The following is a 27,990-nucleotide window of genomic DNA, read 5'->3' as shown; positions in this document are numbered from 1 at the left end:
TGTCCCGTCTCTACACGGTGATGAATGCAGCGAGACTAGAGGTCAGAGTTGAGTGTTTGACAGAAAGCTGAATATGGATTCTATATTTCATGAGAAAGTAAGTTAAAATGTGTAATTTAAATTATTTAGCCACAAGTAATTCGTCGTGTTTGTTCGGAAAGCCTTGGCGCCTATGGCGGATATTTGTTTACCGGCACTATCTGGCCGGTGTTGAGGGATTTGTGGTGGTGTTTGTCAGTATTGTTGTCCAGACAGCTAAAATGCTAATTGCACCTGCTAGTCAGAGATAATGAAAAGTTTCTTTTCAGCTAGTTTAGGGCTTTGTAATAGCCACAAGGATCTTATTTCTGTCAAGCTAGTGAACGAACTGGCTTGACGTAGCTCTCTTTTCTGTTTAAAAGAGTAATAAGACTAGTCTTGTGTGTTGTTTACGTAAGCTAACCTAGCTGCATGTAGCTCTACTAGTATATGACTATTATCGTGGGGACAGACCAAATAGTCTTAACTACTCCCATGTCCATAAAGCTAAATGTGCTGTCAAGAAAACTATTTAATCGTGCTGTCACGTTAGATGTGTGTTTTACCGTGGTGTTTGAACAATACCTTCTCCTTTATTTGTAGCAAGAGGGCTCTCTGTGCGCCCAGCACTGCCTCAACAACCTCCTGCAGGGTGAGTACTTCACTCCTGTGGATCTGTCCTCCATTGCTCATCAGCTTGATGAAGAGGAGAGGATGAGGATGGCAGAAGGAGGTATGGCCAGTGAGGAGTACAGGACCTTTTTACAGGTGAGAAGACACAGAAGGTGAATGTTGGTGCAGGAGGTTATTTATACATGCCGGTACCAAACAGTATCTAACTTTTATGTTCTCCCAATGTGTTACTAGCAACCATCTGGGAACATGGATGACAGTGGATTCTTTTCGATACAAGTGAGTTTCAGACATTCACTTATTATTGTCAGTAACAGATCAATAACCATTATAAACCAGGAATATCAATAACCTTCTTTGTTATCTAATCCTCTAGGTTATTAGCAATGCTCTGAGAGTGTGGGGCTTGGAGCTAATCCTCTTCAACAGCCGCGAATACCAGAGCTTGATGATAAATCCAATGTAAAGTTTCCTTATCAAGAATTTATTGTGTAATTTGTGTAATGGCGTTATCTGTAATCACGTAAATACTTTATAGATTAATTTGATTGAAACAGCTACTCTTACTTTCATGTTTCAGAAACGAGAAAGCCTTTATTTGTAACTACAAGGAGCACTGGTTTACTATACGCAAACTTGGACAACAGGTATGAGGCACTTGTCTTTATAAAGAATTTGAATACAGATTGGTTTACTAAAAACACTGTTTTGTTTTCATTGCAGTGGTTTAATCTGAATTCACTGTTGACTGGACCAGAGTTGATATCAGACACCTATCTAGCCCTTTTCCTTGCACAATTACAACAAGAAGGTATTGTAATTTTGACTTATTCACAGTATGTTTAGATGTTGCAATGCAGAAAAGATTATTAAATTTGTATTCGTGCAGGATATTCCATATTTGTGATCCGGGGAAACCTCCCCGAGTGTGAAGCAGAGCAGATCCTTCGATTCATGAGAGTGCAGCAGCAGCAGCGGCCCAGGCTCATTGGAGAGGATGAGGCCCAGACAAGTGCAGGGTATGTATTTTATGTGCAGATTGTACAATGTAGAGGACCCATGAACTGCTCCAAAAGGTGTATCTTAGTTCATGTTTAATATTGCTTAAAATAAACATTTGATACTGATTGTGGCAACTGATTAAGCCTTGTACTGTGAGCAGCAGGTCAGCCGCTCTGAACCAGGCAGAGATGGGCTTTGGTGTGGAGGATGAGGTTGTGGATGAAGATGAAGAACTGAAGAGAGCCCTGGCACTCAGCAGACAGGACATAGATGTGGAAGATGAGGAGGCTGATCTTCGCAGGGCCATACAGCTCAGCATGCAAGGTAAATGATGAGTCATTCAAAGGTTTTAAAATTTTCTGTCATTACTTTGTCCCGATTGATTACTGTATTAGTTAGGTCTTACCTTGGATCATGAGTCAGTTAGTCTTTTATTTCACATTCACAGTAATAACGACTTTTTGAAAGTTGCCTCTGATATTTATAGGAGCAGTGATGAGCAACACGTCTTCAGAACCTGAAGTGGGAGATGTGAAATCAGGCAGCCAGGCAGCAGGGAGTGCTGCAGGAGAACAAAAAGAAGGCCAAAATGAGACACTCACAGCCGAGGAACTGAGGAAAAGGAGACAAGCCTACTTTGATCGGTAGGTTCAGCTGCATGTCTGCTAACCCACTGCACAGAGGGTGTTGTAATCACTTTATTGCAATCCAATTCAATATTCCTTCAATAACAAGTGCTTTACAAATTCTATTATGTTCAATTGTATGGTGTAAATGTGTCCTTTAAATTATTGTATGCGTGATATTGCATCCACCCTTTTAAGTGAATAGAAAATTAATGCATGGAATTTGACACAAATCCTCTCTGTTGACTGTTTAGGCAGCAGCAACACACTCAGCTGAACATTCCTCAACAACCAGACACAAAATCAACAGGTGGCTCAGGTGAGCACATCAGATTTTTTATATAAATTAAGTACATATTATTTAATCAATTTTATTAGAAAACCTATCCAAGAATGACATGGAAGATACGAGCCTGTGCTGTCTTCCTCATCTAGGATCAGTAAACACTGGCTCTGTGGAGGACCAACAACAAAAGCCCAGCCAGTGAAGTTGTGAAAGGTTTGCCTGTGTTGTTTACCAGCTGCCTGGATTGGCAACCCCATACAGGGGTAGCTTTGCTCCTTCCTCTAACCTTTTGCACATGCGAACATAAGGACAGTCAGAAGGCTGACACATTTCCCCTGGTTAGTTCGCTGACATGCTACAGAGAAGAGAACAATGACAAAGAAAAGGCAGCAGTTAGTCTAATCTAACTCAGTAAGGCACCGAGGCTGGGAAAAGGGTGACTACAGAACTCATGATGCAGTTAATCCAAGTTTGCAATTGCCTTTGTACCATGGCGCCTTCTATTTCTATTGTATACTGTTTTTTATTCTTGTTTTTCCTCTGGAAGAGATGGAAATGAATCTTCAGCATACAAAGGGTGTGTTTACTTGCGTGGGCTGAATACATACAGAGATGGGTGTTCTATGACTCATAGGAGACTAATGTTTAGACCACAGATAAAAATCTTCATAGATAAAGACAGAGCCTCCTACCTTTGTATTGGACTTGGGTTTGTAGGACATAATATGTGATTCCAGTGCCCTCCCCACCAGAACACCAGTGTGGTTTTGAAATTGTTTGTTTTTGCAATGTACTGAAACATCTTTTAGCCAGCAGCACTAACTTGTGTGGGTCATTTATTCCTGACATTATCAACCATTTTACTTGTGAACATCTATGAGTGAATTCCCAAGGTATTTAGACATGCAACATATTTTTTAATGTTGTGGCTTTGTTATTACCTTTTAAGCTTATAAGCAGGCGTAATGAAATTTAAGATTATAAAGTTTACAAACACAATTTAAGGGTGTTTTATCCAGTTTGGATAGACAGTGAACAAAATAATTCTACGGAGCAATTTGTTCAATCAAAGATGCTTTTGACTGATGGATATTTTTCATATCTTGTTGAGAATAAGTTGACATGTAACAGGGAACAGAGATGAAATCTGTAAACATTATGGAACTGTAGCTCATAGATAAATACATTGTTCATTTTTTCCAGCACAGTATGATCACTTGAAACCAAAAAAAGTCTCACATGTCCAACCAGCCTACCTAGTTTGTGACTTCATGTGTTGTTTCTCTTCATCAGTATTTGTCATTAACCATTTAGGGAATTTATCATCAAAAAAAGATTGTTAAACTGCTAGAAGCCTTTGACATCACAGTTTACAGTTACAGCCCCCACAATATTTGTTTAATTGCACTGATTTGACTTATCCTGTTTTCCAATCATACTTAGAGTAGTGTTATACACATTAGTTGTACAAAGATACATTTTTTTGCACTGAGGTTGCCATGGGCTAAAGCTATGGAAGCCATGGGCTGATTAATGACCTTTGGAAATAACAGGTAAATACTGAGAATAAGGGGAGACTGTTATTTAACCTCATAATTTGTATAATGTAAAATCCAAAGAACAAAACAAAACATCAAAAATATGTCACTGTGCATACACTTTGAAGAGTTCACTGAATTTTTTTTTTTTTCTGCATTTGATTTTGACCATGACTTGTTTAAAATCTCTCGTATTGTGCTCTACAAGCTTCCATTCAGTCCTGAAAAACAAACTCTGGTTATGACACACAATGTGGATGAATAAACCGCATTACTGAATTAAAACAATTTGATTTGTTTACAGTCGTAATGTCTTCTGGAACCGTTCATGCCTCCACAAAAGGATTGGACATCATATAAAGTCTGACTTTTTGTGCTTGATGACTTCCAGAAAGATTCCATGATTTCATTTTTTTTTTTTTTTCTGTTTGATCTGTTAGGCTTTTTTTCTATTTAAAATGCATTTACGAAAGAGTAAAAAATGTTGGTAGTTGGGTTTTTTTTTTATCATTGCATTATTTTCACTCACTGCATTCTTACAATAAGTACTAATTCATCATTTATGTTATATTTCACATGTTACCACAGCACATTCTTTCATTTAATGTATTAGTTCTTGTTCCAGGATTAAAGTGACATTCACTCCTCCTAAAGTTTGCCATGTCTTATTTATTTCTCGTTATATTAATGGTAATATGCCGTTATTGATGTTTCTTGTGACATCACATCTGGAAAAGAGGCCCTGAATGTTGAATAAACAGCTCTGACTCCATCTGGATCAACACAACAGGCGGTGTGTCGTGGTTAATATATAACCCTCAAAGCACACTTGCACTTTGTTTCTCCAAATAATAGATGGTTCTTTTAGACGCAGTCTTGCCCAAGCTGAATGGTACGTATGACGGTTAATTTTTGAAAAATGTATTTCAGTAACAACTACCTATTAATTTGAAAAAATTTCATTCATTATAGTGGTTTGGTGATAATGTGTAAAAATTAAGTTATTCAAATGATTTTTTGTAGATTTTTTCATAGTTATGTCACTGTTCAGTTGTGCTTCTTTAACATGTTTCAGGTTGTCCTTCCCACACTTGAATTATGGCGGTACACAAAATGAAGATGGGATTTATTTTTATTCTAACCTGCATGTGCTTCCTCACCCCTGTCCACCAAGCACAACTTCCAAGTGCCACCATCTCAGATCTATCCATCAAAAATATGGACTTTGCCATGAACCTTTACAGAAAAATGTCCAATTACCACGACAAGAACATCTTTTTCTCACCTCTGAGCATCTCCACCAGTTTCGCTGCTCTCGTAATGGCTTCTGACGGCGTAACACACAAGGAGTTACTCAAGGGTCTCAACCTGGAGCAGCTGGAGAGGGCTAACCAGCCAGAATTTATCCCAAAACTTTTCCAACTTCTTCATGAGAACATCACACAGAATGGATCACTGAAGCTGGACCAAGGCATGGCCCTCTTTATGCGCCAGCAGTTTGAGGTAGAAAGGGAATTTGAAGACCAGATCAAGACGTATTTCCATGGTGACATCAAAACTCTAGACTTTGCAGACACAACAGAAAGTGTCAGGTTCATCAATGAGTACATCAAGCAAAAGACTGAGGACAAAGTGACAGAGATGATGTCCACCGTGCACCCACTGACCCAGCTCATGTTAATCAACACAATTTTCTTCCAGGGTAAGAGGAATCACTCTTACATGTTTTAGAATTACCCATTTGGTCATGAAGTCGTTTGACTTCTGACCTGTAGCCTCAACAATTAAGCAGTATTATATCTTCCACAGGTACCTGGCAGATGCCTTTCAACTCCAATTTCACTGAGAATGCTCCCTTCTACATTGACAACTATAATGTTGTGCAAGTGCCAATGATGTTCAAAGAGGATAAGTTCTACACGATGGAAGACAGACATCTTGGAGCCAAAGTGCTGAAGCTACCGTACCGGGGAGGTGTTTCCATGCTTATCCTGCTACCCAACAAAGGCAGGGACTACACTATAATTGATGATGAGATCACTGCTCCGAAGTTCCTCAGCTGGGTCAGAGGTCTGACAAAAAGGTAAGTGCACAAATACTTATTACATGGAAAAATGTCACATTTTACACCCACTCATTAAGCTTATCTTTTATAAACTTTTATATTATTTCATCATCCATATTCTGTTGTACTTAGCTATTTTTGTGACTTTGTGACCTTTTGTCTTGAAAGGTGCTTTGACAAGCATCCAGGAGCTAAAGTAAAAAATCATTATAAGATACATTATAGTGTCAAATACCTGCAGCAACAAATAACATGGGAGTCTACTTATCATGTCAAGCCATGTCTTGTTCACAGCAAAATGGAAGTCAACATGCCCAAATTCAAGATGGAGCAGTCGTATTCCCTGCACAATCTTCTGCCAGATATGGGCATGACCAGTGTCTTCAGTAATTCAGCCAATTTGACGAAGCTGAGTAGAAACGCTGCCATCAAAGTGTCAGAGGTTGGTTTTCAATTTTGCCATGCTGTACCAACATATTTACTTATTCCAGACCGCAGATGATGACCTCAATCTCTACTGTGAAATCACAGGTGCTGCACAAGGCTGTGATTGAGGTGGATGAGACAGGGACAACCGCAGCAGCTGCCACAACAATTGGCATTACTCCATATTCCTTACCCAGGACCTTCATTGTCAACAGACCGTTTTTCTTCTTCATATACCATGAAGACACAAACTGCCTGCTGTTCATGGGCAGGGTGATTGACCCCACCAAAAACTAGCAGTTGTGAAGTGTGTACACATAACGTTGTGTTTATTTAGTCTTCCAAAAGGCCTGATGATTTGAGATATGTGCTTTGGTCTGTTCTGTAAAGGCCCACTTATATCTGTTAATAAAAACTTTACATTGATGTGCCTTTCTTTGGGATTAAATCAGTAACAAATCATTCCAGCTCTAAAATACTTAGTATATATACTTGTGTGCAAAACTCATTCTAAATGACAACAGTACATACATGAGACATCAATAATATTTTACTAATAAATTACTTTAATTAGTTTTATTACTATTATTTACTCAGGCCAAATAAATAACATAGTCTAAGCCATGAATAAGAAAAACTTTTGGGTTGCCCAATCTCTGGCTAGTATACAAATATCCAAATAAACTTGCCTTGCTTTGCCTCGGTGTTTATTCTTCCCACCAGGGCAGTGGATAATTTTACCTCAGATGTTGTGGAAAAAACTAACTATTGATTAACCCTCAACTACTTATTGACATTTACTAATGCAGACTTGATGGATTATTGTAAAAACTCTTCGTCAGTGGCTTATTTATAACTGCGTGCAGGATTTACAAACTTTTTCTATAGGCTTATTAAAGACCTTTTGTAGTAACGTTACCATGTATACCTGCAGAGGTGATAGTTTATTGGCCCTTTATTTGTGATTTATTAACATTTACAACTGCAGACTTGATGCTTATTAGAAAGCAAGAAACGTGTAGTTAAATAAACGTATTAAATAAATGGTTTATTAACCATGAGTAAATATTACTGGCTATTTATAATGCCTTGATAAGTAGAGGCTGATGAGAAAGGGATTTCTATTATCGGTGAGGGTTAGATGAGATTGAGTTGTCATCGTCGTTCGACAAATAAAGTTTTTCAAAACCACGTGACCAACTCTGTCATGGCTGCGCCCTCGTGCCATGTGTGGTTGTCATCGGTTGTAATCATATTTTGAGTTCTCAAGAAAGCACAGAAAGTCAAGGTAAGAGCGCCGTTACTGTTTACGGTTGTTGTATAGTTGTCTATCATCTTAGTTTTGTACGAGTAACGTAAATAGTTTGACCTATCTACACGTAGTGCCTCGATCATTTCCGCTAACAGTGAAAAGTAGGATACACATGCGCTTCCAACAACTCTGAAGCAGTGTAATATATTCGCTTCACCCGGTTAATTTATGTATTTGTAGGAAAATGAAGACAAAGAAGATGAAACCGAAAAACAAGCGTCTGTCCTCTGGGCTGCAGAAAAAAGCCAAACGGAGTATTCACGTGAAAGGCAAATGGAAAGCAGTAGAGCTGGATCCCAGTCTCTTCTCCGAGGAGGGCCTGGAGGGTCTGGTGTGTTTTGAAGAGCTGACAAGTTACCGTCTGATAGACTCTGAAAAGGCTGCGGCCAAAGCAGCAAAAGAACTGAAAAAGAAGGAGAAGAATAAGGCGAAGAAAAGAAAAGCTAGCAAGGAAGAGGAGGGTGGAGGGGATCCTGGTGTAGAGAGCAAAGAGGGAGAGGAAACGGCTGAACCAGCCAAGAAAAAACCCAAAAAGAAGAAAAAAAATAAGAAACAAGCTGCAAAGGAATCAGCCCCACAAGACAGCAGTTCTACAGAAGTGGCAAAGAAGGATGAAGCTGCCAGTGAAGAGGGAGGAGAAGATGAAGCAGCAAAAGAAGGCACAAGCGATTCAGCAATCGGCTCTGAACAAAATAGCCAATCTAAAAATGCAAAGAAGCGCAACAAAAAGAAGAAAAAGAAACAGAAGCAGCAGATAAAAAATGATACGGAGAAAGAGCCTGGCCCGGAGCCTTCATCACAACTTCCAGCTCTGGAAAAAGACAAATCCTCTCAAGACAAAGTGACAAAACCCCCTAAAAAACAAGCAAAGAACTGGACAAATGCGGCACTTTCTGGATCTCAGGACAAAAATACCGATGTGGGTGCATGGAAGGACCTGTTTGTTCCCTCCCCTGTGCTAATGGCACTGAGTAGTCTTGGATTTGGTTCACCCACGCCGATTCAAGCCCTGACATTACCTCCAGCTATCAGGGATCGTATGGATATACTGGGGGCAGCTGAGACCGGTAAGATAAAATGCCTTTCATGCTTAATGTCAAAGTTTTTGTCCCACAATAATCTGTTCCATGTGAAATTAATGTGAGCACTGTCATTGCAGGAAGTGGTAAGACACTGGCTTTTGGCATTCCCATGATCCACACCATCCTGGAGTGGAAAAAAGGTTCAGATAAACCTGTTGATGACAACAATGAACCAACCACACTGGTGGAGAGCTTGTATTTACCAACTGTAAAGTCAGGTAATGCAGATGAATCCGTAACAGAAGAGAACCAGGAGGACAACATGGCGGCTGAGGAAGAAGAGGAGGCAGGTGTTGAAGACCAGGACCAAGGTGACTCAGATGAAGATGCCAGTGAGGATGATGAGTGTGGCGGTGAAGACGAAGGTGAGGATGAAAGGCTTGGATGCGTTCAAGTGATCAAAAATGCTGAGTTTGACTTTGATGACACTGCTGACGCTGAAGAAAAACCTGCTGGTGGTCAGAATCAGCCTCTGCTTGGACTGGTTCTCACTCCCACCAGGGAGCTGGCTGTTCAGGTCAAACATCACATTGATGCTGTCGCAAAATTCACAGGTAAGACATTTATCCTAATCTTATGCTAGAGGTCTTTGTCCCTTAAAAGATGTGTGAATGTCAAGATACTGAAGATGTTATTGTACTGCAGATATCAAAACGGCGATAGTGGTGGGTGGAATGGCACAACAGAAACAGAGGAGGATGCTAAAGCGCAGGCCAGAGATCATTATTGCTACCCCAGGACGTCTGTGGGACTTAATCAAGGAGAAACATCCACATCTGCTGAACCTCAGGCAGCTCAGGTGAGTGACAGTTCACACCTTTGATTCTTTTTTTACTCATTAAGTGCTGACAAAGTGCTTTAGTTATTTCTTTTAAACACGCATGCTTTATTACAGCAACAGCCTGGATGAAAAGATGAGAGAGAAATACGTAGAATAATGTAAAAAGAGGCCAGGCTCCCTTAAAGCAGTTAAAAGGCAACTTTTGAATTATTGTAGAGAATAATCTTGAAGTACCACAATGGTGTGAGTGTTTTGTTTTTGACAAGCGGGACAACCTTATTTGAAAACTGTTGTCTAACATCCCAGCAGTGGAATATTAATTAAAGAAAACTGCATGCGCATACATTACTGCTATTTGCAGGAGGGGTCTTGTGCAATCTCTTTCAAATAAAAGACCAGCAGCAGCAGCACAATGTTTTCTGAAAGCTAAACAGAAACCGCAGGCGCTGACTTTGTTTTTATTGAATTTGACTGCCTTCCAGAATTTAGCCAGGTCTGACTAGGAACTTGTATCTTCAGTAGTATCCTGACTTGGCAGCTCCAAGCCAAGCCAGCTCTGCCTTTATTTCTTAAACAGCTAAATGCTGACGAGAGGGTTGGAACGTCTGTGCACCTGGCAGTTGCCTTGGCTGTATTCATCTCCTTAAAGAATACTGCCAAGTCAGGAGAAACCTGTAGCCATGCATTAACACAGAGTACGTTTTATTCAGATCTCTATACAACAGAAAAAAGCACCTTGAGAGATGAATCAAAGATCAACATAAGGGCTCTCAGGATTGTGAGGAATATTTATATGATACACATCTAGAAGGAAGGCTGGTGTAAGTTTTAATGTGTCTTGTTTTTAACTACTTGGGGTTGTGTTATTCTGTAGGTGCCTGGTCATTGACGAAGCCGATCGCATGGTGGAGAGAGGCCACTTTTCAGAGCTGGAGAGTCTGCTGGAGATGCTGAACACCATTCACTTTAATCCGATGAGGCAGACATTTGTGTTCTCTGCCACGCTGACCATGGCTCACAGCCTGCCCACTCGCCTCCTGCAGAAGAAGAAGAAGAATCTGGACCAACGGAACAGGCTGGAAATTCTCATGGAGAAAGTGGGGATCAAATCCAAACCCAAAATCGTCGACCTCACCAGGAAGGAGGCAACGGTAGAGACGCTGACTGAGACACGTATCCACTGTCAGAAAGAGGAGAAAGACTTCTACCTTTATTACTTCTTGCTCCAGTACCCTGGGCGCACCATGGTGTTTGCCAACAGCATAGACTGTATCAAGAGACTGAACTCCCTGCTGGTTATCTTGGACTGCACTCCACTGCCTCTACACGCCAACATGCACCAGAAACAACGCCTCAAAAACCTGGAAAGGTTTGCTGAGAGGGAGAGGTGAGTGTTGCACACACTTGCAGTAGCAGTCTGAACTTATTTGCCTTAGGTTGACTTTATCAAGTAATAGTGTGGCTATGATGAAATATAAAAACCCGTTAACTGCAACCAGAGGCTTAAGGGTTTAATGTGCGCCGGGACAATGTTTCACATGAGTGGTTCCATCCTTGAGTTTTATCATAATGCATATTTACAGAGTATGTTCAGTAATTTACAAGTTTGCAGCTACAGTAGTTTTGCAAATTAATCCCCCTAATCGCTACAAGAAAATTTGAAGTTTCAAGATTTTACTACATTTAAAAGGCTTAATCAACAGATTTTGATTAAGCCTTTTTTTAATATTGAGAGGTAGGTGCTTCATTCTGAGGACAGACATAGTTTCATACAGGAGTTTTATTCACTCCTAAAAGTGGAGGGTGGAGAGACTGCTACAGCACACGTTGATATTCAGTCATGTCTGTACATGTGTTGTGCTGCTGCTCATCTTGGCAAGCTCTCCCCAGGAGAAGAAAATGCACTTTCCTAGTTAAATTAAAGTTGAAAAAATGATCACTGTAGTAATTGTAATCATTAAACACATTAAACGCAGCCCCATTTGGTAACTTTCAGTCCAAATTTTTCCTTTTTTTTTTTTTTTTTTTTTTTTTTTTTTTTTTTTTTTTTTTTTTTTTTTGTAATAAGCAGTAGCAGTAAATAATAATAATAAAAAAATGTAAATCATGAAGCCAAAACTCAAACCCAAAAAGAAATACAATATTTCTATCAGAAACGCTGAGCTCCACCTTTAATTCCACGCTTTACTGAACTGACTGGATTTAATTTACAGTTGTGTTCTGCTGACTACTGATGTAGCTGCAAGAGGACTGGATATCCCCAACGTTCAGCACGTTATTCACTACCAGGTATGATTTTTGACAGTTTTTTCCGAAGCCATTTATTATCTTTGACGGTGAGCTAGTTCCTCAAATTTGGTTACCTGAATTCAAAACACATTAACATTGCTACCAACTAACCGTAACACTAACCACCATACAACCCTGAGCTGTAGTGCAGGAGACTTGTACTGTTTGAGCTGAATTTTGTTTACCAACTGACAGGAAAATGAGAATAAAAAAAAAAATCCAGTTTTAACTTTTGAGAGTGTTATTTATAGAAGTTACTTTTCTCATTTATTGTCTTAAAATTAAAGACTGAAACATCACTGTGCATGGTCAGCGTTTTTGTTTAAAGAATATAACAACTTTTTGTTGACTGCAGTAGTGGAATAGAAGCTGGTGTAATTGTCATACTGCCGCTAGTGTTATAGAGAAAGTCTTACTGATAACGGATAAAATAATTTTTATAATGTTCTGCTGTGTACATCAGGTGCCGAGGACATCTGAGACTTATGTCCATCGGAGTGGCAGAACAGCAAGAGCCACTAAACAGGGTCTTAGTTTGCTGCTAATAGGCCCAGACGACATGATGAACTTCAGAAAGATTTACAAGACTCTTGGAAAGGACGAGGAGCTTCCAATGTTCCCCATAGAAACCAAATGCATGGAAGCAATTAAGGTGAGATCCATTGGCATTAGTTCTTGTCTTAGGGATGTTAAAGAGATTATATTTGATCGTTTACTTTTGAATATGTGCTTCCACAGGAGCGAGTAAACTTGGCTTTGAAGATAGAAAAGATTGAGTTCCACAACAGCAGGGAGAAGCAGCACAACTCCTGGTTCAGGCAAGCTGCAGAGGCCCTGGAGGTGGACCTGGATGATGATCTTTTACTTGGTAAGACCAACATAACCCTACCTATGACAAAAAAATCTCTTGTAATATGTTACGTCTATTGAAAAATGGTCAAATACAGACAGCTGAAGATGCCATGTATGTCCACAGGCAGAGCAAGGGATGAGGACTCTGACAGAGAGCAGCAGAAGATGGTAAAGGGGATGAAAAAGCATTTGAAGCATTTGATATCCCAGCCTGTGTTCAAGAGTGTGATAAAGACCAAGTACCCCACTCAAATGGGAAAGCTGTCCCTGCCTCACATGCCTCGTTCAGGGATGGAAAGTGCCCTAACCAGGGTTTCAATAGAGGAGAAGAAGCAGAAGTTGAAGAAAGGTGTTCCACCACAGCAGAAAAAACAGAAGCAGAAGAAAGAAAAGCAGCAGTGATATGTTAATGGGAATGTGTATTTAAAAAGTCCATCTTTGACCTGATTTCTTTAACTGTTAATTACATAAATGTATATTTTAAAATTCATTACAGTTCATTCAAATACAATTATTTCACAATGTGCAACAATTGTATTTCCAGATGTTGTTGAATCTCTGTACACTGCAAGATTTTTATAAAAATCTGTTTTCAAGTGTCTTAAAGCACAGTTGTGATTTATTCAACCAAAGTCAATATTCCTGAGTTGATCACAGTTCTGCTGCATCACTGGTCAGTGATATGGTCGAGGGTAGAGAATGTTATAATGTGACGTTTGGTAGAGGAGGTGCAGGGAGGGTTCAGCACCCTCTGGAATGATGTGGTGAGCCAACTCCTGTTCATTACCCTCCATAGAGACCACATGTATGCAAATGTCCAGGGCCTCTGACAGAGCCAGGATGTCCACGTGATCACACTCCATCGCCATAGTCTCCACTTCCTGAATGAAGAGAGCAAAGACATTACCGAACCTGGCAGATGTTTTTCCTTGACCTATCCTCTGTTTTAAAAAAAACAAAACAAAAAACAGACTTGACTAACAGACTATCTTCTGTTTTCTTCACTAGATGGCAGCAATGCTTTACTAACCTGACAACAGTATGCCTGTAGATTGGGAGCCTCCACAAAGTTGCGGAAGAAGTCAGCATGGTTTTGTAAGTGTGCTGAAGTAAGCAGCCTAAGATACTGCACCACACTGTCGGAGGTGGTCTGCTCATTGAAGAGCCTTAGCAGCGTGTCTTCCTGCTCATCACCCTGGCACTGCTCCACCACATTTACAACCTTCAAGAGGTACAAAACAGTTGAACATTACACAACACATTAAATTTAGCTGGTAATACAATAGAGGATGGGACACTTTTATTTTCATTCCAAATTTTTTTTAATAAACACAGAAGTCTAGTAACGCACTAATTGGGCTTCACCAAGAGCATATTAATAGTAAGGCGCTACCTATGTAAGGATTTTTATCAATTTATTAACAGGCATGCAGAGATTTTCCACTGTTTAGTCAGTTTTCATTAAATTGTGTTCTGTTGATACTTTTGTTTACCCGATTTCCTTACAATATTTGCATCAAGTGTGACCTGCCAGAAAATGTAATGAAATTAAATGAAGGTGAGGTACAATCAAATCCCCTCTAGAGTGTGTGAATGAAACTGTGCCATACAGCTGATTTCAGAACCTGAGAAAGACACTTATCCAAGCAATAATTTTATTAATTTTTTGTGCTTGACACCTCAATTCTTTGCTTTTAAATGTGTCGTGACAGTCACACTAAGTTAATTGACTACCCTGGTTTTAGGGCCCAAACTGGAACGCCACAAAGTGAACAGCGTTTTTTGTTTTTTTTTTAATCTGCCACTGGTTTCTGTACCCCACTTTGTCCTATTACCTGACATAGAATCATTTCTAAATGGTTCCTCCTCAAAAGTAAGTTATTTGATGCTTTTCCCTGAGCAGAATTATCATTTATTTAAAAAAAAAAAAAAAAAAAAAACTCTTTCAGTGTCTTATTAGAATTTTTAACTCAATTACTCGACTGTTAAATAAATGGTGTGATTGTAAAAGGTATTTTTTACTGTGATCAGGTGGTGCTTGAAGGAATTCTCATCAAATCCCGCAGAGGACAAAACTTTGCCGCTTTCAGTTATTTTGTCCTTGAATCTGAAATTGAAACCAGTAAGAAATGATCTTATTCATCTACATAATGTAGTGTGTCATCAGCCCCTTTACATTTTGGGTGACTTTAGTGAGGGTAAATGTCAGTAATGATGATAACGGTGGTGTTAACTGACCTCTGCAGAGCCCTGGCATTATGTAGGACTGACTCCATATGTGCGAAGCAGAAGGCTCTGTAGAAGCAGTTGCCATCCCCTCGCACTTTTCTCACGGAGGAAAACTGGCTGCTTAAATCCTAACAAAGGACAATAAAGTCTGGTTATTATGCGGTGGGCCGGTTGAGTTAAGAGGGGTAACTATGACCACCTGCAGTGCACCATCCCAGCCCAGATAAATAGCCTACTTTATGCTTGGCACCAGGCGTTTGCTCAGGAAACAGCGAAGAAATGTCCTCTCTGCGTGAAACAAGGCTGCCTGCCTCCATCTGTCGAAAAACAAACAGCTTCACTATCTGCGAGACCGAAGAGCAGTTTAAAAGGTCGACAGCATGGAAACAGTGTAAGAAAACGTAATTAGTGTAGCAAGATTCCGTGCATCAAAAACTGTGTCAACACCATTGTTGCAATTTTATTTCCATTTTCTGTAAACCGGATGTTTGCAGGTACCACGTGCTTGTGCTTAAAGCGACAGTACAGGGTCTGTTACATGTTTGAGTCCTGTCTTGGCAGATGCCTTTTTGTGACCTAAAAATAAGCCTTAAGTTGATTTTTTTTTATCTAATATAATTTCCTTCAGAAGTTGACAGGCGAGTTCTTTCTGTGAACTGAAACTTGACAATATTTCTCTTTTACAACCGCAGATTTACAAAAGACATAAACCTTCACAGTTATAAATATAGGCCTAATGCAAGACTTTTTCTTTTCCTTCAAATATATAATTGTGTTTCTGTTTAATTTTCTCATTAATTTAAGCATTGTTATTCAACAGCAGCAGCTCTTGTGGTAAAATAAAGGGAGAGAGATTAAAAATTTGTTAAAACTTGTATTATTAAAAAAAATTATAATTATATGGCTGAACAGATGTGGTTTACCAGTTTACTCCACAACATACATTACTTTATATCACAATATATTCTAGGTCACTTTCTCTCCAAATCAGAAGCCAGTGCCTACCTTTTAGTCCACAGTGAACAGCAGCAGCTCAGGTTGAGAGAACAAGGAATAATAGTTAGTAAAGAAGACAATCTTTGACTTACCAATTAAGTAATTTTACATGTAGTCTATAAACAAGTGTAGCATATGGCAAGTCATGTTTTTTTTTCACCATATTGTTGATTACAAATTTGGAAAATGTGATACATTCAAACCAAAACAAACTGTTTTCAAATCAATACAGAGTTGTTAACATATTCCTCACCTGTCCAGGAACAACCCTGTTTTGTTTATGTCTGTGAGGGTACAGGCCTTAGGGGGGGACATTGCAATTGGACCAACGGGACCAGTGCAACAATTTGATGTCCCTACCCAGACTGCATTGGAACATAAAAAAACAATGGATGACTATGAGTGAAAGGATTTTTTCAAGTTTTATAAAAAACTAAGGCATCTAGAGTGTTTTTTAACAAGGCCTATTAGTCAGGATTCCTTGTCTTATGTTAGCTTTTCTTGTTTTTTCCGTTAGTGTTGGTAGGTAATGCTGTGGAAATAGGTCTGGCAATGCAAGATTAGAGAGTCATCAACAGTGGTGGAGAAAGGGCTACTCAGATCCTTAAATAAAATTACTAATAAAATAAAAATTATAATTAAAAAATATACTGTGTTATAATGGAAATGCTCCTTTTGATTAAGTAAAAGTAGAGAAGTATTATTAGAAAATTGTACTCAAAGTATCAAAATAAAATTACTCACAATTCTGAAGCAGGCAAAGCAGGCACACACAATGTGGCCCCTTAACTGGGCAACCCAGATTATTACTTAATTTTTAGGAATGTAAATTACAGACAAAACAAACCCCTAAAAAGTATGGCTGAACATGCTTTGCTACTTAAACTGCATTGCCCAAAGGAGTAGCAGCATTGCAACATATCTGACGATCACTGTCTGCACTGCAAAGCTGTGAAAAAAAAAAACCTGTATGTACAGAATTGTCTGACAACATGGAGCAGGCCTTGCAAAGTCAGGTTCGCTCTGCTACACTATATTTTTCCTCTATTAAGTTCATAAAATGCAGTATATTACTAACAACTCCCACTCTACATAATTCAAAATACTTCTAAATATAATTTAAATCTGAGAAAACTGCATACGTACCAGTGCATACTTCATACTACATCATTTGATTGTGACTATTTTATTTTAAAATGCAACAATGATTACATTCGTGAGATACATATTTATAAAGTCATGATGCTCAATTACATTTGATCAACTTGTTTTCGAAACCTTTATGAAATTTTAGGTGGAAAATTTTTGCATAACATTTTTCATCAAGACTTAGGAACACTGAAACTCTGTTACACAAACCAAACCACTCTTAAATATTGACAAAGGATCTTAACACAGCTAGCTAACTCTAGCCTTTTCCAGAGCTTTAAAATGCATCTCACAGTCCTGATGGGTTCTCTTAGTTGACAAATTTAATATTTGAAAAGATTTTTTTGTCAATCTGTTTTTTCCATGATCAAAAATGAACGTTCACGCTCAACAAATTTAGTTTTCTATAAGCAGTCACATCATAAGTTGTAAAAGTTCTACATCAACCCATTGTCTCACTCTTTCTGCTGACTTTACTTGAACTTTTGATCTGTGTTTTACTGCCAATGCTTTTCATTGATCCCCTCTCTCTCTTGTCTGTCAGAGCTGTTCTGCTTGTCATTGCAGACCCAGACTCCATTAGTCTCCTCGCTCTCTTCTCCGTGTCTGCCTTGTCCAGTATGTACTCCTGAAATCAAACTCTTGGTTACTCAAAAGTTAAGTAAAATAAGCAATATAAATTATACAGATGCTAATAACCAAACTCATCCCTGAGGATATTACCTTCACCATGCCCATCATCGTCAGTACATTCATGTTTTCCAGAGGTCCATATCCTGGTATATAACACTGCTCTGCAAGGTTGTTGATGGCCATAAGCAAGCGTCCCACTTCCTCAACCTGGGAGAAAGTGCACATATGGCAGTATTTCTGTCTGTAACTCCTATATGTAAATTACCTAAGGGTTATATCCAACTCATTATCTTGAGTGCATACCTTCTCTCTGGACAGGCCTTGCTCCATCAGCAGGTTGACCTCTGCCTGCTTGTTCTTCTCTTTAAGTGTTTCCAACTCACTCTGGAGTTCAGACAGTTCTTTGTTGGCCATCTGCAACAGCCGTAAAAAAAAAAAAAACACCATTCAAGCACTGCCAATTGAAGAAATGCTGCACTGTATATCTCAATGTGCAAGTCTGACCAGTTTCTTAATGCTGTGTTCCTGTGTCATGGTCTGCAGTTGTCGCTGGCCCTCCTCCACCTCCTCCTCAAGTCGCCCCAAACGTTGCAGCAGCTCCCGGTTGGTGATGGACAGGGTCTCATGACGCCGAATGATGGGCATAACCAAAGATTCAGACCCATTATCGAGGTAAGCTGAAAAAGTTTGGTCCATGTTATTGCCAGCGTGTAATTAACTTGTTAGGATAAACCAAACAAATTCATGTAAAAGCTCACCCATGGAGGGCAATGAAAGTCAGTCTTGTACTTACTGCTGGGGAGATAATCGAGTGTTTTCATCAAGTAATCCTCATAGATCTTGTATTTTGTCATTCTCTCTTTTAAAACTTGCTGTCTGTGAAATGAGACATGACAAAGCTGAGGTGAAAAAAGTGACTTAATGAACAATATTACATCAAGACTTGGTTTAAACTCCTCACCTTGCCTGAAGCTGTTTCAGCTGTTCTGTCAGATCTTCTATCGCTCTCTGCTTCAAAATGTTCTGCTCCTGTGCAGCTTCATACTTCTTCAGCGCTCTACATCGCTTCACTTCATTTTCAGCCACAAACTTCTCAAATTTCATCGCCCTCTCTTTAGTCTGGGTGAAAATACAAACAAAAAGTATCGGAACAAAGTTATGTTTAATGCCAGGTAGCATCAGTGACTGATATCTACTCATTTATTACACTTGAACGCAAGCAGGTTTAGGAGCAAACGATGAGGTTTTCAGCTCACTTGCTGTTGCTTTATCTCCAGTTCAGACTTCCTCTTTGCTAGAGCCTCCACGCAGCTCTTAAACTCCTGCCGTTTGAGTGCAAGTAGCTTGTCCACCTCATCCAACTCCGCCTGTTTCTTCAGAACCAGGGTCTTTCGCAAAGTGTTCACTCCTGCCTCAAGGACTCTGCTAGCAGTCTACAAATAAAACATAGCCAGCACAAACACTGAAACTCTTCCAATGTGCTCAAATAAGCAAGTAAAGTTCATTTACTGTATGTAGAACTTATTAAAATAGGATGAAGAAAAGGGAAAATAAGAAGGAGAGAAAAGAGAGAGACAGAGATAACAATATATAAAAACAAACAGAATCACAGAATGAACTTGGAATGGCTTATAGGTTTAAGGTGTTTTTTCCATAAAAAAACAACAAAAAAGAACTATATATAAACGAACTAGAATATCTTTAAAATGATCAATTAACTCAATTTTCTGTATATTGCGTGAATGCACAATCTTACCTCTGTTACAACAGGTATGTGATTGACATCTTTCTCCTCTCTGTGTCTGTGGAGATAACTGACAGTCAGTAGGGCCTAACAATACCATTCAGTCAACACGTGTATGAATGGGTTTTAAAGACAGAGGCTGTGGACATGCCGTCCACTGTGTAGTGTAAGAACAGGCCTACCTGGTGTCTTCCGACTGTGTTACGAAAATGTTTCTTATTCTGTTTTCCACCTTGAGTTTTAGACAGTCTCTGTTATCTAAGAAGGGAAGAGAGGACGTCGTCATGATTAAGTAAATTTACTGTGGATGAATCCTGATGAGTAAACAAGACTCCTGCAGTTATTCCACGTTCAGACGATCAGAAAGACGATCGAGGCTCCTTCCCGGATGTTTTCCTACATTTGTGTGGCGGTTGCTTAGTAACCACCGACGAGACAACTGGGAATGCGCCGGGATCGTTTCCCGTTGTCATGGCAACTGCCGGGGTGGCGGTTCAGTGTTACTGGCTTGAATGAGAGGCATAGAAATGAGATCGTTAAGACCGGGAGGAGGTGAAAGCGAAGAGTGCCCACTCCGTCCTAAGTACCGCGAAACGTGGACCAAGTTCACTCTGAGCCTCTGAGTCCAGATCGTTGACTGGGAGTTGTCTGGGAGTTGTCTGGGATGTTGTCTGGGATGTTGTCAACTCTGTAAAGAGCTCACGTGAGAAATTCTGCTACTCTGCAGACTTTACCAGCGGGGTATGTCACATAATTAATTTCACTCTGTGGAAATGGAATGAAAAACAAAAAAAATGCAGGCAAACACATCTCCCTCCCAAGTCAAAGAGCACAATACAGACTTTATACAGTCTGAGGCTGCAATACATGTGCCCATACTGGGCGTTTAAATTCAGTAAGGCCAAGATGACAGATTCTGACAGTAACACAGCAGATAACTTTATATTAAATATCCACTCCAGTCATATAAAGATATATAAACATAGCCAGCTTTGAATAATAATTTGTGCCTGAGGTTTTTCACACAAAAAATGTATAACCTTGTTAAAAATTTATGAAATTAATTTATGAATATGCAAATGTTGCTCATTTCAGAGGTTTAAGTACAGGACTCACAGAAAAAGTTCATTCTCTGTGTGTGTGTGTGTGTGTGTGTGTGTGTGTGTGTGTGTGTGTGTGTGTGTGTGTGTGTGTGTGTGTGCGCGCACTGGAAGTTTCAAGTTTGCACATCACACTTGTGTAAGTTGCATTATCCACCATGATTTGTTTTCCAACTGGTTGTGATATCACAAAATCATGCATGTACGTGCACATCAAACTTGAAGTAAGCACTTTCCTCCTCCAGCAGATGGATGTGAAAACAGACTTTTGCTGCCATTTGTCACTCTGCACAGTGACGGTCACATATCAAGTGAAGTCACAATAAGCAAAACAAATATGCGGAGGAGGAGGAGGGTAGCTTGAAAAATACTTGGTTTACTAGACCTTTTCATAGTGGACATTTTGACACATCTTTGCAGGAGAACCGCAGGTTTAATTAATAATAATAATAATAAGAGCTGAACTTTTAGCTTTTAGTTTTAGGGCCAGGGTGAATGTTTACGCTGACTCACTGGCAAGGCTTACTGATACAGTTCCATGGAACAAATCCAACATTAACAGTATTAATTACACTCGTGCTTTTCATGCTATGACCAGTCAAAATATCTGCTCATTCCAGGACCCTAGTATAATGATATTATAAGTGCTGTTTGGTGTTTTTATAGCATTACCTGTGATCAAAGAATGAGTCATCTTTCACAACCTAGTTAAATAACCAAGCTTGTTTTGGGTAGAATGTGTGCCCCTCAGAAATTTGGAAACAGCCTCAGAGGTCGTCTCGCCAAGTTCCTTCAGCTGTAAATAGATACACTGAAGGACTTGTTTGTGTCACATCCAGTTTGAATGCAGGAAGCATTTTTCACAAACACTTCTGAAGAAGTGATTGTGAAACAAAAATCTGCTGTCATTGTTCTGCTGTTTTTAAAGCACATTTCACACTTCATCATGTTACAGAAAGAGCTGACACAACAGAGGACCATTAGACAGGGCTATTCTTGTTGTAAAGGAGGATCAACAAATTTATAAAGTAACTGCTGTGAATGGGGATCAGGAACACTGTCACCTGGTGAGTTGAAGTTTTTGAAATATGTCTGAAGCTTTAAAGAAAAGAAATTGAAACATTTTTATATGTTTGTGTGCATTTCATCTTTGTTTAAATATACAGTATAATGGGAAAAAATGCATTTTCTTAGTCCATTAATCATAGTCATAGTTGAGCAAATAAACTGAAACTCCAGCTTTATGTGTTATTTTAATGCCATCGCTCTGCCGCATAACTCACTGTAACACTCCACACAACCTCACATCAGTGTTGCCTCTGGAGCAGCAGAATCAAGTTGAACCGAACACAGTTGAACATGCCCTTAAAAGGCATCTATCCTCAGAGCCTGAGCTGCTGCCCTCTGATGTCTGCTGGTGCAGATTTTAGCTCTTTCAAATTGGCTTGGTCTCTAATTCATACAGTATGACGATACAGAATGTGTGTATTATACTGTGCATGTTGATGTTGCATTTTTTGTTTTAAAGCTTTGCCAACCAGATTTTTGCTGCCATTGACATTTTGAATTTGGTTTTATAATCCTTTGATTACTGGATCATCAGCCCCATCCGTGGTCTGTGAAGAGGACAGCAGCACACTGTTGGATGTCCGGGTCCTCAGACTGGACAACAAATCTTCTCCTGTGATGCTTGCAGTCAGCAGATCCAGGTCTCTTTACCAGAGACTAAACGATGATATCAAAGACAGACTGGCTCTCTACTCCTTGGGTCTCCACACTGCAGACACAACAGTGAACTTGCTCAGGTGAGGAAAAGTGATATTACTTCAGTTCAACAGTATTTTATAAAGCTTTACCTTATTACATTACATTGCATATATGCACATGACTTTAGATTTTCATTTGCAAATGAACCGAATAAAACAATTCTTAAAGAAATTTAAACTTGAAACAAATTTAAACTAATTGATGTGGTGAAGAAAAAAAATACCATGCCTATGTATTATTTTATATAAAGTTATGAATTACTTGTACATGGCATGGTTCTGAAATGTCATAACGATGGATCACCATAATTAATAAATTGTCAAAGTAAACCTGAAAACACTGTTAAAGTAAAACAAAAAAAGGTTGAAGTAGAACCTTTTGTGGAAACATTTACATGTGTTGTTGATTGTCAGGATAGTTTACTCAGTACAGATGACTACTGCTTCAGACAGTTAACTACTATCTCATGGTCAGGTCCCCAAAAAGGTTTATTTACATACATTGGAGGTGAAACGTGACCATTATTATTAAAACACAGAGAGAGAGAGCAGTAAAAGGATTAATGGCACAGTCCTGATACTTGTCTCGCCTGCAAGTGCATGCGGTCTGTCAATCACAAAACACCACCCTCTTGTGGAGATACGTCAGCCAGCTGAATGTTAATTGATGAGTAAAAATGTTAAACAAATGAAGCTATTGAGATCCGCCTAGAGGTGGTGAACATGAATAATTGTGTCACTGTGACAGGAATCTTCATAGGACAGTTTTGCCCGACAATGTACACAGCCAAACCAAATGATTACAGTCTAGCAAGAACAATGCATTAAGACCAAATTTGGTCACCAGTTCCCAAGAAAGGATATATTTTGAATACTTTTAGGAGGCCTGAGAAAGAAAATGATTTCCTTTTGAAAGGTAAAAGCTTTAAGATTGAATAAAAGCCTGTGGATCACATTGCCATATGGGAAATAAATTGATTTCATTTTTTCTAGTGTTAAAACCAAACACAAAGCAGAGGTTACAGTCATGACTGAAGCTCCCACTGAGGACACCATGTCATCAGAAAGAAATGTCTTAGACTTGTGTAAATCATATAGATCAGTTCGATGGAAACATCTGTAGCACTGTCCAATCATAAGCAGTCAACTGTAGAAACAGGAAGCAACGCAAGCTGTAACATTACTTCCAAAAAATAACAGTTTTAAGCCAATGAATGTATCAAATGTGATAACTTTGTTTTATTATGTGCATACATGAAGAGGTGTGTATGAGTTTGTTGTAGGCCTATTCACATAGTTGAGAAAGAGTGGAAAATATTTCACTACGCGAACCTACGTGATGTTATTTAGTAATTCAGTATAACATTTTGTAAGTTGCGGTAAGCTTTATTGTGTTACTTTTGATTTTCCCAGTTTCATCTCTGTTTGCAGAGAGGAAGACATGAGGAGGTCGTTTTTTACAGGACTGTCGCCAATTTACATATTTTTTTAATCAATCGATTGATCAGTAAGAAAGTAACTCTTTTGGCTAGTCAAAATGTGTAATTAGGGTGTCAGTGAGAGAACTAAAACACCTTATTTCAAAAATCTCAGCTACAGTCCATCTGACTATGGGAGCTTGCAGCTCCTTTATCTCTTACTAAAAGTGAAGGACTTACAGTAAGACTCAAATAACGGTCCCTGTGGACAAATAGCCTGCAGTACAGATCTTCAATAATGCATTCAAAAGTGAGAAAGGCAGCTGTGGCCAATGAATTTGTTGATTTTATCTTTTATCTTCTTTGTTAGTCCTTGTTTTGTGTTTGTCTCTGGCACTGTGCTTTTTCTTCCAAATTCCCCTTTAAGATTAATGCTTTTTACTACCTGGTTGTTTAATTTGGAAACCAGCCAATGAAATAAAGGCTACATGCAAAGACAGCCATTTCGGTTTGGAGTGCATTATCTTGAGTGCTGTTTGCCTTATCTCTGGATGTCCGAGTCTCTTGACATATATGGATAAAGCCGTCACCCTGCCGCCTGACAATACAGTCCCAAAATAATCTGAGAGAGCACAGCTGAGCGGAGCTCAGCGCCGCTCCGTCGCCTCCACCGCCGCGCTGTGTGGGAAACACTGCCGTGAAATCTTCCATCAGAAATGACGAAATTCTGCTATTCTGAATACTTATCTCAGTTCCGTAATGCTGGAGGTAAATGTAATAATGCGATGTCGCGAATGCGAGGAGATACGGGGAGAGGAGACGGTCAGAGCGACGTAACGTCAGAGCCGGAGTGAGTCTTTCGTTGTTGCTGTTTGACACAGAGGCACCATGTGTTTGTATGTACGCGCGTGTGTGTGTGTGTGTGTGTGTGTGTGTGTGTGTGTGTGTTGGGGGTCTTTGTGCACTCGTAAATAGATAAGAGTATGAGCGGGTCTTTTTTATTCTAGATTAGTTTAATAACATGGTATATCAGTTAGGATTGGTTATTAAGGTTTAATTAAGATAATCACCTAAATTTAAAAAAAAAATCAAGGTCGGTGGTTGCGTGAAAACTACATCCCTCAAACACTGCTGATGTCTCTCTAGAATTACACTCCACTGCATTTAAGTGTAAGTCAATTCAAGTGTTTTTCTCTTCACTCTGTCTTTCTCTTTCTCTCTCTCCTTTCAAGGGATGTTGACCCGGTGCTCTTTGCCATCAGGAGAGGGGATGTGGAGGCTGTTAATGATCTGGCAACATCAGCTCCTCACAGCCTACTGAAGGAGAACAAAGATGGGTGGATACCTTTGCATGATGCTGCCTACTGTGGACAGGCTGAGTGCTTGAAGACCCTGCTGCGGGGTATGACACTTGAGGCATCATTGTTTTTCCCAAACAGTGCATTAATTTGTTCACAGTTTGACCTTAGTTTCAAAATGTAGGAAGAGAAAACATAGATATATTCAGAGAGGTGTCTTGGTGCGTTGGTTGCACATACTTGAGATGCTAAATGAGTCACCCGACTGGTTTGTGTGATATGCATATTGTCTGCTCCAGTCCATCCAGGTTCAGTAGACAAACGTACCTTGCAGGAGCAGACGGCCTTGCTGCTGGCTGTGTCTTGTGAACATTTGTCATGTGTGCGGTGCCTTCTGGAGGCTGGCGCTGACCCAGACATCAACAGCAAGAACAAAGAAACCCCTTTGTACAAAGGTACAGCTGTGAAACCGATTGTATACAACAGGACTGTTTGGAAAAAACAAGTATGGATAACCATATATCTGCCAGGTACTGGGTAGAAATGACTCTGTGTCTTGTCTGTCTCTGTAGCATGTGAGTTGGAGAATGTGGATACAGTGAACCTCATTCTCTCTTATGGGGCCACTGTGAACCAGCGGTGTGGTCAGGGCTGGACAGCCCTCCACGAAGCCGTATCCAGGAACAACACAGAGATCTGTGAGATTCTAATAAGAGCTGGGGCTGTAATCAATCCACCTAATACCTACAGCATCACACCGCTCACTGTAGCAGCTCAACAAGGACAGATGAGGGCACTGTGTTACCTGATTAGAAAAGGTACTTCACTGCACAAAATTCTCCTACTTTTCACATTACTCATCCTCATTTAAAGGTTATAAAGAAAGTATGCTTTTCTGTAGGCGCAGATGTGAACATGCAGACATGTGATGGCGTTACCGCCCTGCATGAGGCCAGTAAAAATGGCCACAAGGAAATCGTAGCAGTGCTGTTGACTAAAAACGCAGATGCCAACAAAACCACCAACTCAGGTCTGCTGCCTCTACATCTAGCTGCCCAGTATGGACACCACGAGTAAGTTGACGTACTATCACTTGTTAATTGTTATTATAAAAGAAAACATCAGTCAAGATCTAACATTTGTATTAGGATACAAGATTTGTGGTTATAATCTACAGTAGAGTGGCTATTGTAATATATTGGTGTTATGTTAAGAGTTATATAATCTCCTCTGCAGTTGTTGTTTTTAAATATTTTTCATTAACATTGTCACTTTTGTGTTGAGGATTGTGTCCCTGCTTGTCTCAGTGACAAGTCGAGCCCGGCTCCGGCACAGTTGGATCAGCCCCCTCCACCTGGCAGCAGAGCACAACAGACACACAGTTGCAGCTGTGCTTCTGAAGACAGGTGCAGATGTAAACGCCACACTGGCCCATAATCATTCCATTCAGTATGCCGATCGCCGCGCGACAGCCCTCTACTTTGCCATTGCCAACGGCAGCACCAAGACAGCAGAGGTGCTGCTAAACGCCGGCGCTAGTGTGAGCCTGGACCCAGTCAGTCCTCTACTAATGGCTGTAAGTCAGGGCTGTGTCAGCACCGTGTCCTTACTGCTAGAGAGAGGGGCCGATGTCAACGCCAGAATCCCATCTTATGGTACTACGTTCCCTGCTGTTGTTGCACTTTGCATGAACAATCTGCCTCTACTCAAACGCCTTTTGGACAACGGCTGCGATGCCCTCTCCTGCTTTAACTGTCCATACGGCAGTGCCCCTCACCCAGCTTCAGGAGGATCCCATATAAGAACTGTTGGCAGCAATGGGCATGTCTTACAAAATGACAGTGTGCTTGCTTTAAACTGCTGTGAGCCATCAGAAAGAGCAACACAGGTGTGAAAAATAAGCAAAAACAGTCTCATGCATTTCACCATAACTGAAACTTGTATGTTCTTTTTATGTAATTAAGCTTTTATCTGAATTTCTCTTCCAGTTCTGCGAGTGGATCTCAACACCAGTTATGTGTCAGTGGGCAGGACCAATCATAGACTTGCTGCTGGAGCATGTTGGTCATGTTCAACTGTGCAGCAAGCTCACTGAACTACTGGACAGCCGAGAAGAATGGCTTGCTGTTAAGAGGAAGTCATGTGAGTACAAAATCTTATCATTTACTTACTTCCTTATATATCTCCTTATGCAAACATGTACCCTTCCACTCTGTCTTTCATTTCCTCACACGTGCATACAACACATATGTGGTCTTCAAATATGCAAGTGACAGTGCTCTTTATCTTTATCTTCTCTTTCTGTCTAAAGTGTCGCCTCGTCCACTGCAGCACCTCTGCAGATTAAGCATTCGGGTCCAAATGGGGAGACGCAGACTGAAATCTCTCACAAGTCTACCTCTGCCAGACAGAGTGATCCGATACCTGAGCCTGACTGACTGACTTTAAGATGACCTTCAAGCACTATATGCATGAGAAATGTGACTAAATTTATCTATTTGTGGTTCTTTTTTTAGTTGTGTCTGATGTCTTGAATCTGTACATAGTCCTCTCAAAGCAGTTCTCTATGTATAAAATATCTATTTATAGCATAGGTGATGTGACAATAAGGTTCTTTAATCTGTCCCTTAGAGTGTTTTTTTTCACAGAAACCATCAGTGAAAGTTAAAAATGATCTAATGCCCAAGGGATTTCTTGAAGGAAGTTGAATCATTTATTTAAAAATAAAAGCAATTGTTTCAAATGTG

General features: G+C 39.8%; 6 protein-coding genes across 8 annotated transcripts; 4 read left to right on the top strand and 2 right to left on the bottom strand.

The window, feature by feature from the left end:
• The first annotated feature begins 27 nt into the window (after positions 1-27).
• On the top strand, positions 28-4,721 carry LOC111226164 (ataxin-3-like). Its single transcript, XM_022751270.1, has 11 exons — positions 28-97; positions 622-786; positions 886-930; positions 1,028-1,113; positions 1,232-1,298; positions 1,375-1,462; positions 1,541-1,670; positions 1,814-1,977; positions 2,141-2,297; positions 2,534-2,598; positions 2,715-4,721. Exons 1-11 carry the CDS (start codon positions 74-76, stop codon positions 2,765-2,767), a joined length of 1,044 nt encoding a protein of 347 aa, XP_022606991.1. The 5' UTR covers positions 28-73; the 3' UTR covers positions 2,768-4,721.
• A 182-nt stretch (positions 4,722-4,903) lies between these two features.
• On the top strand, positions 4,904-7,020 carry LOC111225563 (protein Z-dependent protease inhibitor-like). The gene is made up of 5 exons (XM_022750515.1): positions 4,904-4,995; positions 5,179-5,805; positions 5,913-6,186; positions 6,463-6,610; positions 6,700-7,020. The coding sequence occupies exons 2-5, from the start codon at positions 5,202-5,204 to the stop codon at positions 6,889-6,891; spliced, it is 1,218 nt and encodes a 405-aa protein (XP_022606236.1). The 5' UTR covers positions 4,904-4,995; positions 5,179-5,201; the 3' UTR covers positions 6,892-7,020.
• Positions 7,021-7,798: 778 nt separating this feature from the next.
• Positions 7,799-13,312, top strand: ddx24 (DEAD-box helicase 24). The gene is made up of 9 exons (XM_022750738.1): positions 7,799-7,882; positions 8,087-8,973; positions 9,066-9,542; positions 9,634-9,787; positions 10,644-11,156; positions 11,983-12,058; positions 12,522-12,710; positions 12,797-12,926; positions 13,035-13,312. The coding sequence occupies exons 2-9, from the start codon at positions 8,091-8,093 to the stop codon at positions 13,310-13,312; spliced, it is 2,700 nt and encodes an 899-aa protein (XP_022606459.1). The 5' UTR covers positions 7,799-7,882; positions 8,087-8,090.
• A 258-nt stretch (positions 13,313-13,570) lies between these two features.
• On the bottom strand, positions 13,571-15,614 carry otub2 (OTU deubiquitinase, ubiquitin aldehyde binding 2). The gene is made up of 5 exons (XM_022750740.1): positions 15,376-15,614; positions 15,149-15,267; positions 14,933-15,017; positions 13,941-14,132; positions 13,571-13,791 (listed from the first exon to the last, which is right to left on the bottom strand). The coding sequence occupies exons 1-5, from the start codon at positions 15,454-15,456 to the stop codon at positions 13,585-13,587; spliced, it is 684 nt and encodes a 227-aa protein (XP_022606461.1). The 5' UTR covers positions 15,457-15,614; the 3' UTR covers positions 13,571-13,584.
• Positions 15,615-17,325: 1,711 nt separating this feature from the next.
• On the bottom strand, positions 17,326-20,042 carry LOC111225717 (coiled-coil domain-containing protein 42 homolog). Its single transcript, XM_022750739.1, has 9 exons — positions 19,844-20,042; positions 19,674-19,719; positions 19,174-19,350; positions 18,879-19,036; positions 18,711-18,793; positions 18,422-18,594; positions 18,221-18,331; positions 18,008-18,124; positions 17,326-17,912 (listed from the first exon to the last, which is right to left on the bottom strand). Exons 1-9 carry the CDS (start codon positions 19,945-19,947, stop codon positions 17,727-17,729), a joined length of 1,155 nt encoding a protein of 384 aa, XP_022606460.1. The 5' UTR covers positions 19,948-20,042; the 3' UTR covers positions 17,326-17,726.
• A 1,681-nt stretch (positions 20,043-21,723) lies between these two features.
• On the top strand, positions 21,724-27,939 carry LOC111225547 (ankyrin repeat and SOCS box protein 2-like). 3 transcript variants are annotated; one of them, XM_022750490.1, is made up of 9 exons: positions 21,724-21,828; positions 22,365-22,566; positions 25,178-25,347; positions 25,543-25,698; positions 25,816-26,061; positions 26,145-26,316; positions 26,528-27,131; positions 27,232-27,385; positions 27,555-27,939. In XM_022750490.1, the coding sequence occupies exons 2-9, from the start codon at positions 22,448-22,450 to the stop codon at positions 27,683-27,685; spliced, it is 1,752 nt and encodes a 583-aa protein (XP_022606211.1). In that variant the 5' UTR covers positions 21,724-21,828; positions 22,365-22,447; the 3' UTR covers positions 27,686-27,939. The 3 variants fall into 3 exon arrangements, with proteins under 3 accessions (XP_022606211.1, XP_022606212.1, XP_022606210.1); XM_022750491.1 differs by lacking the exon at positions 21,724-21,828 and adding an exon at positions 22,199-22,242; XM_022750489.1 differs by lacking the exons at positions 21,724-21,828; positions 22,365-22,566 and adding an exon at positions 24,618-24,795.
• Positions 27,940-27,990: the final 51 nt, after the last annotated feature.

The sequence above is a fragment of the Seriola dumerili genome, unplaced genomic scaffold, assembly GCF_002260705.1.
Source record: "Seriola dumerili isolate Sdu_G_001 unplaced genomic scaffold, Sdu_1.0 BDQW01000149.1, whole genome shotgun sequence".
Lineage (NCBI taxonomy): Eukaryota > Metazoa > Chordata > Actinopteri > Carangiformes > Carangidae > Seriola > Seriola dumerili.
The sequence above is the reverse complement of the archived record's forward strand: the minus strand, read 5'-3'. Positions and strand labels throughout refer to the sequence as shown.